Here is a 16,332-nt window from a genome sequence, read left to right as displayed (position 1 = left end):
TTCCCAGTGACACTCCCAGATAGGGTTGATAAATCTCTGTAACATTCCCAGTGACACTCCCAGACAGGGTTGATAAATCTCAGTAACATTCCCAGATAGAATTGATAAATCTCTGTAACATTCCCAGTGACACTCCCAGATAGGGTTGATAAATCTCAGTAACACTCCCAGATAGAATTGATAAATCTCTGTAACATTCCCAGTGACACTCCCAGGTAGGGTTGATAAATCTCTGTAATATTCCCAGTGACACTCCCAGGTAGGGTTGATAAATCTCAGTAACATTCCCAGATAGGGTTGATAAATCTCTGTAACATTCCCAGTAACACTCCCAGATAGGGTTGATAAATCTCTGTAACATTCCCAGATAGGGTTGATAAATCTCTGTAACATTCCCAGTAACACTCCCAGATAGGGTTGATAAATCTCTGTAACATTCCCAGTGACACTCCCAGGTAGGGTTGATAAATCTCTGTAACATTCCCAGTAACACTCCCAGATAGGGTTGATAAATCTCTGTAACACTCCCAGATAGGGTTGATAAATCTCTGTAACATTCCCAGATAGGGTTGATAAATCTCAGTAACATTCCCAGTGACACTCCCAGATAGGGTTGATAAATCTCTGTAACATTCCCAGATAGGGTTGATAAATCTCTGTAACATTCCCAGATAGGGTTGATAAATCTCAGTAACATTCCCAGTGACACTCCCAGATAGGGTTGATAAATCTCTGTAACATTCCCAGATAGGGTTGATAAATCTCTGTAACATTCCCAGTGACACTCCCAGATAGGGTTGATAAATCTCAATAACATTCCCAGATAGGGTTGATAAATCTCAGTAACATTCCCAGTGACACTCCCAGATAGGGTTGATAAATCTCTGTAACATTCCCAGTGACACTCCCAGATAGGGTTGATAAATCTCTGTAACATTCCCAGATAGGGTTGATAAATCTCAGTAACATTCCCAGTGACACTCCCAGGTAGGGTTGATAAATCTCTGTAACATTCCCAGTAACACTCCCAGATAGGGTTGATAAATCTCAGTAACATTCCCAGTAACACTCCCAGATAGAATTGATAAATCTCAGTAACATTCCCAGTGACACTCCCAGATAGGGTTGATAAATCTCTGTAACATTCCCAGTGACACTCCCAGATAGGGTTGATAAATCTCTGTAACATTCCCAGTGACACTCCCAGATAGGGTTGATAAATCTCTGTAACATTCCCAGATAGGGTTGATAAATCTCTGTAACATTCCCAGATAGGGTTGATAAATCTCTGTAACATTCCCAGATAGGGTTGATAAATCTCTGTAACATTCCCAGTAACACTCCCAGATAGGGTTGATAAATCTCTGTAACATTCCCAGTGACACTCCCAGATAGGGTTGATAAATCTCTGTAACATTCCCAGTGACACTCCCAGATAGGGTTGATAAATCTCTGTAACATTCCCAGTGACACTCCCAGATAGGGTTGATAAATCTCTGTAACATTCCCAGATAGGGTTGATAAATCTCAGTAACATTCCCAGTGACACTCCCAGATAGGGTTGATAAATCTCTGTAACATTCCCAGATAGGGTTGATAAATCTCAGTAACATTCCCAGTGACACTCCCAGAAAGGGTTGATAAATCTCTGTAACATTCCCAGATAGGGTTGATAAATCTCTGTAACATTCCCAGTGACACTCCCAGAAAGGGTTGATAAATCTCTGTAACATTCCCAGATAGGGTTGATAAATCTCTGTAACATTCCCAGTGACACTCCCAGATAGGGTTGATAAATCTCTGTAACATTCCCAGTGACACTCCCAGATAGGGTTGATAAATCTCTGTAACATTCCCAGTGACACTCCCAGATAGGGTTGATAAATCTCTGTAACATTCCCAGATAGGGTTGATAAATCTCAGTAACATTCCCAGTGACACTCCCAGATAGGGTTGATAAATCTCTGTAACATTCCCAGATAGGGTTGATAAATCTCTGTAACATTCCCAGTGACACTCCCAGATAGGGTTGATAAATCTCAGTAACATTCCCAGTGACACTCCCAGATAGGGTTGATAAATCTCTGTAACATTCCCAGATAGGGTTGATAAATCTCTGTAACATTCCCAGATAGGGTTGATAAATCTCTGTAACATTCCCAGTGACACTCCCAGATAGGGTTGATAAATCTCTGTAACATTCCCAGATAGGGTTGATAAATCTCAGTAACATTCCCAGTGACACTACCAGATAGGGTTGATAAATCTCTGTAACATTCCCAGATAGGGTTGATACATCTCTGTAACATTCCCAGTGACACTCCCAGATAGGGTTGATAAATCTCTGTAACATTCCCAGATAGGGTTGATAAATCTCTGTAACATTCCCAGTGACACTCCCAGATAGGGTTGATAAATCTCTGTAACATTCCCAGATAGGGTTGATAAATCTCTGTAACATTCCCAGTGACACTCCCAGATAGGGTTGATAAATCTCTGTAACATTCCCAGTGACACTCCCAGATAGGGTTGATAAATCTCTGTAACATTCCCAGTGACACTCCCAGATAGGGTTGATAAATCTCTGTAACATTCCCAGATAGGGTTGATAAATCTCTGTAACATTCCCAGATAGGGTTGATAAATCTCTGTAACATTCCCAGATAGGGTTGATAAATCTCTGTAACATTCCCAGTGACACTCCCAGATAGGGTTGATAAATCTCTGTAACATTCCCAGTGACACTCCCAGATAGGGTTGATAAATCTCTGTAACATTCCCAGATAGGGTTGATAAATCTCTGTAACATTCCCAGTGACACTCCCAGATAGGGTTGATAAATCTCTGTAACATTCCCAGTGACACTCCCAGATAGGGTTGATAAATCTCTGTAACATTCCCAGTGACACTCCCAGATAGGGTTGATAAATCTCTGTAACATTCCCAGATAGGGTTGATAAATCTCTGTAACATTCCCAGATAGGGTTGATAAATCTCTGTAACATTCCCAGATAGGGTTGATAAATCTCTGTAACATTCCCAGTAACACTCCCAGATAGGGTTGATAAATCTCTGTAACATTCCCAGTGACACTCCCAGATAGGGTTGATAAATCTCTGTAACATTCCCAGTGACACTCCCAGATAGGGTTGATAAATCTCTGTAACATTCCCAGTGACACTCCCAGATAGGGTTGATAAATCTCTGTAACATTCCCAGATAGGGTTGATAAATCTCAGTAACATTCCCAGTGACACTCCCAGATAGGGTTGATAAATCTCTGTAACATTCCCAGATAGGGTTGATAAATCTCAGTAACATTCCCAGTGACACTCCCAGAAAGGGTTGATAAATCTCTGTAACATTCCCAGATAGGGTTGATAAATCTCTGTAACATTCCCAGTGACACTCCCAGAAAGGGTTGATAAATCTCTGTAACATTCCCAGATAGGGTTGATAAATCTCTGTAACATTCCCAGTGACACTCCCAGATAGGGTTGATAAATCTCTGTAACATTCCCAGTGACACTCCCAGATAGGGTTGATAAATCTCTGTAACATTCCCAGTGACACTCCCAGATAGGGTTGATAAATCTCTGTAACATTCCCAGATAGGGTTGATAAATCTCAGTAACATTCCCAGTGACACTCCCAGATAGGGTTGATAAATCTCTGTAACATTCCCAGATAGGGTTGATAAATCTCTGTAACATTCCCAGTGACACTCCCAGATAGGGTTGATAAATCTCTGTAACATTCCCAGTGACACTCCCAGATAGGGTTGATAAATCTCTGTAACATTCCCAGATAGGGTTGATAAATCTCAGTAACATTCCCAGTGACACTCCCAGATAGGGTTGATAAATCTCTGTAACATTCCCAGATAGGGTTGATAAATCTCTGTAACATTCCCAGTGACACTCCCAGATAGGGTTGATAAATCTCAGTAACATTCCCAGTGACACTCCCAGATAGGGTTGATAAATCTCTGTAACATTCCCAGATAGGGTTGATAAATCTCTGTAACATTCCCAGATAGGGTTGATAAATCTCTGTAACATTCCCAGTGACACTCCCAGATAGGGTTGATAAATCTCTGTAACATTCCCAGATAGGGTTGATAAATCTCAGTAACATTCCCAGTGACACTACCAGATAGGGTTGATAAATCTCTGTAACATTCCCAGATAGGGTTGATACATCTCTGTAACATTCCCAGTGACACTCCCAGATAGGGTTGATAAATCTCTGTAACATTCCCAGATAGGGTTGATAAATCTCTGTAACATTCCCAGTGACACTCCCAGATAGGGTTGATAAATCTCTGTAACATTCCCAGATAGGGTTGATAAATCTCTGTAACATTCCCAGTGACACTCCCAGATAGGGTTGATAAATCTCTGTAACATTCCCAGTGACACTCCCAGATAGGGTTGATAAATCTCTGTAACATTCCCAGTGACACTCCCAGATAGGGTTGATAAATCTCTGTAACATTCCCAGATAGGGTTGATAAATCTCTGTAACATTCCCAGATAGGGTTGATAAATCTCTGTAACATTCCCAGATAGGGTTGATAAATCTCTGTAACATTCCCAGTGACACTCCCAGATAGGGTTGATAAATCTCTGTAACATTCCCAGTGACACTCCCAGATAGGGTTGATAAATCTCTGTAACATTCCCAGATAGGGTTGATAAATCTCTGTAACATTCCCAGTGACACTCCCAGATAGGGTTGATAAATCTCTGTAACATTCCCAGTGACACTCCCAGATAGGGTTGATAAATCTCTGTAACATTCCCAGTGACACTCCCAGATAGGGTTGATAAATCTCTGTAACATTCCCAGATAGGGTTGATAAATCTCTGTAACATTCCCAGATAGGGTTGATAAATCTCTGTAACATTCCCAGATAGGGTTGATAAATCTCTGTAACATTCCCAGTAACACTCCCAGATAGGGTTGATAAATCTCTGTAACATTCCCAGTGACACTCCCAGATAGGGTTGATAAATCTCTGTAACATTCCCAGTGACACTCCCAGATAGGGTTGATAAATCTCTGTAACATTCCCAGTGACACTCCCAGATAGGGTTGATAAATCTCTGTAACATTCCCAGATAGGGTTGATAAATCTCAGTAACATTCCCAGTGACACTCCCAGATAGGGTTGATAAATCTCTGTAACATTCCCAGATAGGGTTGATAAATCTCAGTAACATTCCCAGTGACACTCCCAGAAAGGGTTGATAAATCTCTGTAACATTCCCAGATAGGGTTGATAAATCTCTGTAACATTCCCAGTGACACTCCCAGAAAGGGTTGATAAATCTCTGTAACATTCCCAGATAGGGTTGATAAATCTCTGTAACATTCCCAGTGACACTCCCAGATAGGGTTGATAAATCTCTGTAACATTCCCAGTGACACTCCCAGATAGGGTTGATAAATCTCTGTAACATTCCCAGTGACACTCCAGATAGGGTAGATAAATCTCTGAAACATTCCCAGATAGGGTTGATAAATCTCAGTAACATTCCCAGTGACACTCCCAGATAGGGTTGATAAATCTCTGTAACATTCCCAGATAGGGTTGATAAATCTCTGTAACATTCCCAGTGACACTCCCAGATAGGGTTGATAAATCTCAGTAACATTCCCAGTGACACTCCCAGATAGGGTTGATAAATCTCTGTAACATTCCCAGATAGGGTTGATAAATCTCTGTAACATTCCCAGATAGGGTTGATAAATCTCTGTAACATTCCCAGTGACACTCCCAGATAGGGTTGATAAATCTCTGTAACATTCCCAGATAGGGTTGATAAATCTCAGTAACATTCCCAGTGACACTACCAGATAGGGTTGATAAATCTCTGTAACATTCCCAGATAGGGTTGATACATCTCTGTAACATTCCCAGTGACACTCCCAGATAGGGTTGATAAATCTCTGTAACATTCCCAGATAGGGTTGATAAATCTCTGTAACATTCCCAGTGACACTCCCAGATAGGGTTGATAAATCTCTGTAACATTCCCAGATAGGGTTGATAAATCTCTGTAACATTCCCAGTGACACTCCCAGATAGGGTTGATAAATCTCTGTAACATTCCCAGTGACACTCCCAGATAGGGTTGATAAATCTCTGTAACATTCCCAGATAGGGTTGATAAATCTCAGTAACATTCCCAGTGACATTCCCAGATAGGGTTGATAAATCTCTGTAACATTCCCAGATAGGGTTGATAAATCTCTGTAACATTCCCAGTGACACTCCCAGATAGGGTTGATAAATCTCTGTAACATTCCCAGTGACACTCCCAGATAGGGTTGATAAATCTCTGTAACATTCCCAGATAGGGTTGATAAATCTCTGTAACATTCCCAGTGACACTCCCAGATAGGGTTGATAAATCTCTGTAACATTCCCAGTGACACTCCCAGATAGGGTTGATAAATCTCAGTAACATTCCCAGTGACACTCCCAGATAGGGTTGATAAATCTCAGTAACATTCCCAGTGACACTCCCAGATAGGGTTGATAAATCTCAGTAACACTCCCAGATAGAATTGATAAATCTCTGTAACATTCCCAGTGACACTCCCAGATAGGGTTGATAAATCTCTGTAACATTCCCAGTAACACTCCCAGATAGGGTTGATAAATCTCTGTAACATTCCCAGTGACACTACCAGGTAGGGTTGATAAATCTCAGTAACACTCCCAGATAGAATTGATAAATCTCTGTAACATTCCCAGTGACACTCCCAGATAGGGTTGATAAATCTCAGTAACACTCCCAGATAGAATTGATAAATCTCTGTAACATTCCCAGATAGGGTTGATAAATCTCTGTAACATTCCCAGTGACACTCCCAGATAGGGTTGATAAATCTCTGTAACATTCCCAGATAGGGTTGATAAATCTCTGTAACATTCCCAGTGACACTCCCAGATAGAATTGATAAATCTCTGTAACATTCCCAGTGACACTCCCAGATAGGGTTGATAAATCTCTGTAACATTCCCAGATAGGGTTGATAAATCTCTGTAACATTCCCAGTGACACTCCCAGATAGGGTTGATAAATCTTGGTAACATTCCCAAAATTCCCCGGATTTCCAGAAATGCAGGTTGGAAGATTCTAGATGTCCTGCTTATTCCCTCCTGAATCTGGTAAACTACTAACCGGGATTTCTGTAAAAGCATCTGTTTTTAAATAATATACTGTAAATATTGCATGAACACTATAAACCAGTACAGAGGTGGATTAACAGACCTGGCTGTTGGTACTTGTACTTGACTTTGTTGGGCAGGAGCACCTGTGTAGGAGAGTCTGGTAGGGGAGGGTACAGGGAGGTGTTGTAGGGAGGTTTAAAGTCATATTCCTGGTAACCTCCGTCTCCAAACGACCACCTGGGGGGGGACAGGGCACAATGGTGTCAATACAATCAATCCAGTCAGGTATGACAGACACACACACACACACACACACACACACACACACACACACACACACACACACACACACACACACACACACACACACACACACACACACACACACACACACGCACACACATGCACACACACACACAAACACACATGCACACACACACACACACACACTAGTGTCTGAGAAGCAGTGGAGGGTTTGGAGAGAGAGGAGTGGAAACTCAGGATCGCTCACTGAGATGAACAAAAGAGTGAAGAGAGACTGAGGGAAGGAGAGAGAGAAACGGAGGGGAACATTCCTGTCAGCAATCTGCTCTAACCACAAGACTGTAAATCAAAACCCTGTCCCACATAGAAGGCTGCAATTACCACACACAGTGACTGTGACTGTGTGTGTGTGTGTGTGTGTGTGTGTGTGTGTGTGTGTGTGTGTGTGTGTGTGTGTGTGTGTGTGTGTGTGTGTGTGTGTGTGTGTGTGTGTGTGTGTGTGTGTGTGTGTGTGTGTGTGTGTGTGTGTGTGTGTGTGTGTGTGTGTGTGTGTGTGTGTGTGCTCGCGTCATGCATGTGTTAAAGAGAGAGAGAGAAAAAAGAGGGAGAGAGGAAAGGAGAGACAGAAAGAGAGATGTAGACATGTTTAGGAGACAGTCTCAGTCTCAGAGAGATGTAGACATGTTTAGGAGACAGTCTCAGAGAGATGTAGACATGTTTAGGAGACAGTCTCAGAGAGATGTAGACATGTTTAGGAGACAGTCTCAGAGAGATGTAGACATGTTTAGGAGACAGTCTCAGAGAGATGTAGACATGTTTAGGAGACAGTCTCAGTCTCAGAGAGACGTAGACATGTTTATGAGACAGTCTCAGAGAGATGTAGACATGTATAGCATGAGCTTGGTTTGGTCTGTGTTTCTAATATGTTGGTGTGTGTTGGTGTGCGTGCTGCGTGTGTATGTGTGTGTGTGTGTGTGTGTGTGTGTGTGTGTGTGTGTGTGTGCGCGCGTCTCTCACACACTACAACCTACCGGAAGGTGGCGTCCACGGACACATCCAGGACCACGGAGGTGGTCAGGAACTGGTCCGAGCCCTGCGTGACCACGCCAGGCACGCCGGTGACCGTGAGGTTGACCATGGGGTTCATACGGTCGACCGTCACGTTGAAGTGGTCCGTCAGGTTGCTCACATGGTTCATCGCCGTCACCTGTAGGATAGGAAATTGATTGGTTGATTGATAGCTACTTCGATATTGAGGTTTCTGCATTGTGATGTATTTACACGGCAACATTCTACGGCAGCCATCTTAACTCCCCATTGACATTACATGGGGAATATTTAAACAATGCTATGTAACGGAATGTCTACAACATTCTACGGCAGCCATCTTAACTCCCCATTAACATTACATGGGGAATATTTAAACAATGCTATGTAACGGAATGTCTACAACATTCTACGGCAGCCATCTTAACTCCCCATTAACATTACATGGGGAATATTTAAACAATGCTATGTAACGGAATGTCTACAACATTCTACGGCAGCCATCTTAACTCCCCATTAACATTACATGGGGAATATTTAAACAATGCTATGTAACGGAATGTCTACAACATTCTACGGCAGCCATCTTAACTCCCCATTGACAATACATGGGGAATATTTAAACAATGCTATGTAACGGAATGTCTACAACATTCTAAAAGTTGGCCCAACTGTCCACATATCTCTCTCTGTTTCTACCTAATCCCAGCTGGTGTCTGTTCCATATGGCTGGTGGACATGGGGGTGAGAGCTCCCCCTTATCTGTTGATTAATTGATGAATTGATTGTGTTTATTGTCCTTTATGAGGGACAGCTTTCACAGGGTCCTATGTTACACACATCAAGATACTAACAGCAAAACTGGGGGGTTCTAAATATAGTATATCTTCCTCTACTGTCCCAGTCCCTATACAGAGTTCTAACCAGTCTTCATCTACTGTCCCAGTCCCTATACAGAGTTCTAACCAGTCTTCATCTACTGTCCCAGTCCCTATACAGAGTTCTCACCAGTCTTCCTCTACTGTCCCTATACAGAGTTGTAACCAGTCTTCATCTACTGTCCCTATACAGAGTTGTAACCAGTCTTCATCTACTGTCCCAGTCCCTATACAGAGTTCTCACCAGTCTTCCTCTAACTGTCCCTATACAGAGTTCTAACCAGTCTTCATCTACTGTCCCTATACAGAGTTCTAACTAGTCTTCCTCTACTGTCCCTATACAGAGTTCTAACTAGTCTTCCTCTACTGTCCCTATACAGAGTTCTAACTAGTCTTCATCTACTGTCCCTATACAGAGTTCTCACCAGTCTTCCTCTACTGTCCCTATACAGAGTTCTAACCAGTCTTCCTCTACTGTCCCTATACAGAGTTCTAACCAGTCTTCATCTACTGTCCCTATACAGAGTTCTAACTAGTCTTCCTCTACTGTCCCTATACAGAGTTCTAACCAGTCTTCATCTACTGTCCCAGTCCCTATACAGAGTTCTCACCAGTCTTCATCTACTGTCCCTATACAGAGTTGTAACCAGTCTTCATCTACTGTCCCTATACAGAGTTCTAACCAGTCTTCATCTACTGTCCCTATACAGAGTTCTAACCAGTCTTCATCTCCTGTCCCAGTCACTATACAGAGTTCTAACCAGTCTTCATCTACTGTCCCAGTCCCTATACAGAGTTCTCACCAGTCTTCCTCTACTGTCCCTATACAGAGTTCTAACCAGTCTTCATCTCCTGTCCCAGTCCCTATACAGAGTTCTCACCAGTCTTCCTCTACTGTCCCTATACAGAGTTCTCACCAGTCTTCCTCTACTGTCCCTATACAGAGTTCTAACCAGTCTTCATCTCCTGTCCCAGTCCCTATACAGAGTTCTAACCAGTCTTCATCTCCTGTCCCAGTCCCTATACAGAGTTCTAACCAGTCTTCATCTCCTGTCCCAGTCCCTATACAGAGGTCTAACCAGTCTTCATCTCCTGTCCCAGTCCCTATACAGAGTTCTAACCAGTCTTCATCTACTGTCCCTATACAGAGTTCTAACCAGTCTTCATCTACTGTCCCAGTCCCTATACAGAGTTCTAACCAGTCTTCATCTACTGTCCCTATACAGAGTTCTCACCAGTCTTCATCTACTGTCCCAGTCCCTATACAGAGTTCTCACCAGTCTTCCTCTACTGTCCCTATACAGAGTTCTAACCAGTCTTCATCTCCTGTCCCAGTCCCTATACAGAGTTCTAACCAGTCTTCATCTCCTGTCCCAGTCCCTATACAGAGTTCTAACCAGTCTTCATCTACTGTCCCAGTCCCTATACAGAGTTCTAACCAGTCTTCATCTCCTGTCCCAGTCCCTATACAGAGTTCTAACCAGTCTTCATCTACTGTCCCAGTCCCTATACAGAGTTATAACCAGTCTTCATCTACTGTCCCTATACAGAGTTCTAACCAGTCTTCATCTACTGTCCCAGTCCCTATACAGAGTTCTAACCAGTCTTCATCTCCTGTCCCAGTCCCTATACAGAGTTCTAACCAGTCTTCATCTACTGTCCCTATACAGAGTTCTAACCAGTCTTCATCTCCTGTCCCAGTCCCTATACAGAGTTCTAACCAGTCTTCATCTACTGTCCCAGTCCCTATACAGAGTTCTAACCAGTCTTCATCTCCTGTCTCTATACAGAGTTCTAACCAGTCTTCATCTACTGTCCCTATACAGAGTTCTAACCAGTCTTCATCTACTGTCCCAGTCCCTATACAGAGTTCTAACCAGTCTTCATCTACTGTCCCAGTCCCTATACAGAGTTCTAACCAGTCTTCATCTACTGTCTCTATACAGAGTTCTAACCAGTCTTCCTCTACTGTCCCAGTCCCTATACAGAGTTCTAACCAGTCTTCATCTCCTGTCTCTATACAGAGTTCTAACCAGTCTTCATCTACTGTCCCTATACCGAGATCCAACCAGTCTTCCTCTGATTCAAACCACACGTGACCGCCCTCCTTGACAACGTACCAACCAATTGAGCTCTACAAAAAGGTACCAATTGGATAGTTCCATCGGTACATTTCAAGCTTACTCTGTTATGACTCTGTTATGACTCTGTTATGACTCTGTTATGACTCTGTTATGACTCTGTTGACTCTGTTAGGACTCTGTTATGACTCTGCTGACTCTCTGTTGACTCTGTTATGACTCTGTTGACTCTGTTAGGACTCTGTTATGACTCTGCTGACTCTCTGTTGACTCTGTTATGACTGTTATGACTCTGTTATGACTCGGTTATGACTCTGTTGACTCTGTTATGACTCTGTTGACTCTGTTATGACTCTGTTGACTCTGTTATGACTCTGTCGACTCTGTTATGACTCTGTTATGACTCTGTTGACTCTGTTATGACTCTGTTATGACTCTGTTATGACTCTGTTATGACTCTGTTATGACTCTGTTGACTCTGTTGTGACTCTGCTTTGACTCGGGTGACTCTGTTATGACACTGCTTTGACTCGGTTGACACTGTTATGACTCTGTTATAACTCTGTTATGACTCTGTTATGACTCAGTTGACTCTGTTATGACTCTGTTATGACTCTACTTTGACTCGGTTGACTCTGTTATGACTCTGTTATAACTCTGTTATGACACTGTTATGACTCTGTTATGACACTGTTATGACTCTGCCTTGACTCGGTTGACTCTGTTAAGACTCTGTTATGAAGGCAAGATTTCCCCATCACATTTCTGAGGTAGAGATGTCCCATAACTACAGATGTAGGATTTGAACTCTTTGTATTTGTATGCTGGTGTTGCACAGAAGTGGTGGATGAGTTGGTGGGGAGTGTCCTCCAAAAGCAACAGTACATGGATATCAAAGATCAAAGTAGCTGGACACTCGCTTAGCTTTACCACCTAGCTTAGCTTTACCACCTAGCTTAGCTTTACCACCTAGCTTAGCATTACCACCTAGCTTAGCTTTACCACCTAGCTTAGCTTTACCACCTAGCTTAGCTTTACTACCTAGCTTAGCTTTACCACCTAGCTTAGCTTTACCACCTAGCTTAGCTTTACCACCTAGCTTAGCTTTACCACCTAGCTTAGCTTTACCACCTAGCTTAGCTTTACTACCTAGCTTAGCTTTACCACCAAGCTTAGCTTTACCACCTAGCTTAGCTTTTCCACCAAGCTTCAACCAACACCAAACCAGCATCAACCAAGGCAGAGGCCCATATCAGTGTCATCTATGTTGTATTGTGTGTATGTGTGTGTATGTGTGTGTGTGTGTGTGTGTGTGTGTGTGTGTGTGTGTGTGTGTGTGTGTGTGTGTCTCACCGATAGTTTGTAGACAGCTGGGTTCTGGTATATGATGTTCAGCACGGTGTTGTAGTAGGTGAAGTAGGGCTTATCATCCACCGTCCATTTAAAGGTTGGGCTGGAACCTCCCTCTACAGCACCAGTATAACTCTGGAACACACAGAGAGGAGATCACACACACACACACACACACAGAGGAGATAACACACGCACAGAGAGGAGATAACACACACACAGAGAGGAGATAACACACACACAGAGAGGAGATAACACACACACAGAGAGGAGATAACACACACACAGACAGGAGATAACACACACACAGAGAGGAGATAACACACACACAGAGAAGAGATAACACACACACAGAGAGGAGATAACACACATACAGAGAAGAGATAACACACACACAGAGAAGAGATAACACACACACACACACAGAGAGGAGATAACACACACACACAGAGGAGATAACACACACACACAGAGGAGATAACACACACACAGAGAGGAGATAACACACACACAGAGAGGAGATAACACACACACAGACAGGAGATAACACACACACAAAGAGGAGATAACACACACACAGAGAAGAGATAACACACACACGCACAGAGAGGAGATAACACACATACAGAGAAGAGATAACACACACACAGAGAGGAGATAACACACACACAGAGGAGAGGATATAACACACACACAGAGAGGAGATAACACACACACAGAGGAGATAACACACATACAGAGAAGAGATAACACACACACACAGAGGAGATAACACATGCACAGAGAAGAGATAACACACACACGCACAGAGAGGAGATAACACATGCACAGAGAGGAGATAACACACATACAGAGAAGAGATAACACACACACACACAGAGAGGAGATAACACACACACACACAGAGAGGAGATAACACACACACAGAGAGGAGATAACACACACACAGAGAGGAGATAACACACACACACACACCCACCAAAACACACACACTCCCCGAAAACCCCCAACACAAACACCCCCAACACACCCCCAACACAAACACCCCCAACACACCCCCAACACAAACACCCCCAACACACACATTGAACTCACCACGACTGACTCCATGAGGACTCTGTGTCTGGGATGAGGCTGGACCACCAGACCTCTCAGAGGTTCCTCCACCCCCACCAACAGGCTGAGACTGGCCTCCGTCACCTCGCTGTGGACACACACACACACACACACACACACACACACACACACACACACACACACACACACACACACACACACACACACACACACACACACACACACACACACACGTGATGAGCAACATTGAGACTTGAAGACTTGTGTTAGCTTCCCAACAGACTAATATACTGGCTATACAATCACACTGTGATATACTGTATGTGATATACTGTATATAGATATACTGTATGTAGATATACTGTATGTAAATATACTGTATGTAGATATACTGTATGTGATATACTGTATGTGATATACTGTATGTAAATATACTGTATGTAGATATACTGTATGTGATATACTGTATGTGATATACTCTATGTGATATACTGTATGTAGATATACTGTATGTGATATACTGTATGTGATATACTGTATGTAGATATACTGTATGTGATATACTGTATGTAGATATACTGTATGTGATATACTGTATGTAGATATACTGTATGTGATATACTGTATGTGATATACTGTATGTAGATATACTGTATGTGATATACTGTATGTGATATACTGTATGTAGATATACTGTATGTGATATACTGTATGTGATATACTGTATGTGATATACTGTATGTGATATACTGTATGTAGATATACTGTATATGATATACTGTATGTGATATACTGTATGTAGATATACTGTATGTAGATATACTGTATGTGATATACTGTATGTAGATATACTGTATGTAGTTATACTGTATGTGGGTATACTGTATGTGATATACTGTATGTGATATACTGTATGTGATATACTGTATGTAGATATACTGTATGTAGGTATACTGTATGTGATATACTGTATGTGATATACTGTATGTAGATATACTGTATGTGATATACTGTATGTGATATACTGTATGTGATATACTGTATGTAGATATACTGTATGTGATATACTGTATGTGATATACTGTATGTGATATACTGTATGTAGATATACTGTATGTGATATACTGTATGTGATATACTGTATGTGATATACTGTATGTAGATATACTGTATGTAGGTATACTGTATGTGATATACTGTATGTGATATACTGTATGTAGATATACTGTATGTGATATACTGTATGTAGATATACTGTATGTAGATATACTGTATGTGATATACTGTATGTAGATATACTGTATGTGATATACTGTATGTGATATACTGTATGTAGATATACTGTATGTAGATATACTGTATGTAGATATACTGTATGTGATATACTGTATGTAGATATACTGTATGTGATATACTGTATGTGATATACTGTATGTGATATACTGTATGTAGATATACTGTATGTGATATACTGTATGTGATATACTGTATGTGATATACTGTATGTAGATATACTGTATGTAGATATACTGTATGTGATATACTGTATGTGATATACTGTATGTGATATACTGTATGTGATATACTGTATGTAGATATACTGTATGTGATATACTGTATGTGATATACTGTATGTAGATATACTGTATGTGATATACTGTATGTGATATACTGTATGTGATATACTGTATGTAGATATACTGTATGTGATATACTGTATGTGATATACTGTATGTGATATACTGTATGTGATATACTGTATGTAGATATACTGTATGTAGATATACTGTATGTGATATACTGTATGTGATATACTGTATGTGATATACTGTATGTGATATACTGTATGTAGATATACTGTATGTGATATACTGTATGTGATATACTGTATGTAGATATACTGTATGTGATATACTGTATGTGATATACTGTATGTGATATACTGTATGTAGATATACTGTATGTGATATACTGTATATAGATATACTGTATGTAGATATACTGTATGTGATATACTGTATGTAGATATACTGTATGTAGATATACTGTATGTGATATACTGTATGTAGATATACTGTATGTGATATACTGTATGTGATATACTGTATATAGATATACTGTATGTAGATATACTGTATGTGATATACTGTATGTAGATATACTGTATGTGATATACTGTATGTGATATACTGTATGTAGATATACTGCATGTGATATACTGTATATAGATATACTGTATGTAGATATACTGTATGTGATATACTGTATGTAGATATACTGTATGTGATATACTGTATGTGATATACTGTATGTAGATATACTGTATGTGATATACTGTATGTGATATACTGTATGTAGATATACTGCATGTAGATATACTGTATGTGATATACTGTATGTAGATATACTGTATGTAGATATACTGTATGTGATATACTGTATGTAGATA

The 16,332-nt window shown here is 41.1% G+C and overlaps 2 protein-coding genes across 2 annotated transcripts in view; one reads left to right on the top strand and one right to left on the bottom strand.

Moving 5' to 3' along the window:
* The window catches only part of LOC135528262 (polycystin-1-like), a 121,233-nt gene that overhangs the window by 26,009 nt on the left and 78,892 nt on the right, over window positions 1–16,332 (bottom strand). Inside the window, exons 16-19 of the mRNA XM_064957229.1 lie at window positions 13,902–14,010; window positions 12,810–12,941; window positions 8,482–8,657; window positions 7,287–7,423 (exon numbers count right to left, since the gene is read on the bottom strand). Coding sequence (XP_064813301.1) covers window positions 7,287–7,423; window positions 8,482–8,657; window positions 12,810–12,941; window positions 13,902–14,010 — 554 coding nt within the window. The remainder of the gene's footprint in view (window positions 1–7,286; window positions 7,424–8,481; window positions 8,658–12,809; window positions 12,942–13,901; window positions 14,011–16,332) is intronic.
* Window positions 9,236–11,706, top strand: LOC135525439 (uncharacterized). Its single transcript, XM_064953069.1, has 4 exons — window positions 9,236–9,241; window positions 10,320–10,433; window positions 10,764–10,858; window positions 11,694–11,706. Exons 1-4 carry the CDS (start codon window positions 9,236–9,238, stop codon window positions 11,704–11,706), a joined length of 228 nt encoding a protein of 75 aa, XP_064809141.1.

Source organism: Oncorhynchus masou, chromosome 5 (genome assembly GCF_036934945.1).
Source record: "Oncorhynchus masou masou isolate Uvic2021 chromosome 5, UVic_Omas_1.1, whole genome shotgun sequence".
NCBI lineage: Eukaryota > Metazoa > Chordata > Actinopteri > Salmoniformes > Salmonidae > Oncorhynchus > Oncorhynchus masou.
Note: the sequence above shows the minus strand (reverse complement) of the source record. Positions and strands in the feature narration are given on the sequence as shown.

Coding starts and splice junctions, on each gene's coding strand:
- LOC135525439 (XM_064953069.1), top strand. Junction 10,434..10,763: donor AGTCTTCATCTCCTGTCCCA/GTCCCTATACAG, acceptor GTCCCTATACAG/AGTTCTAACCAGTCTTCATC.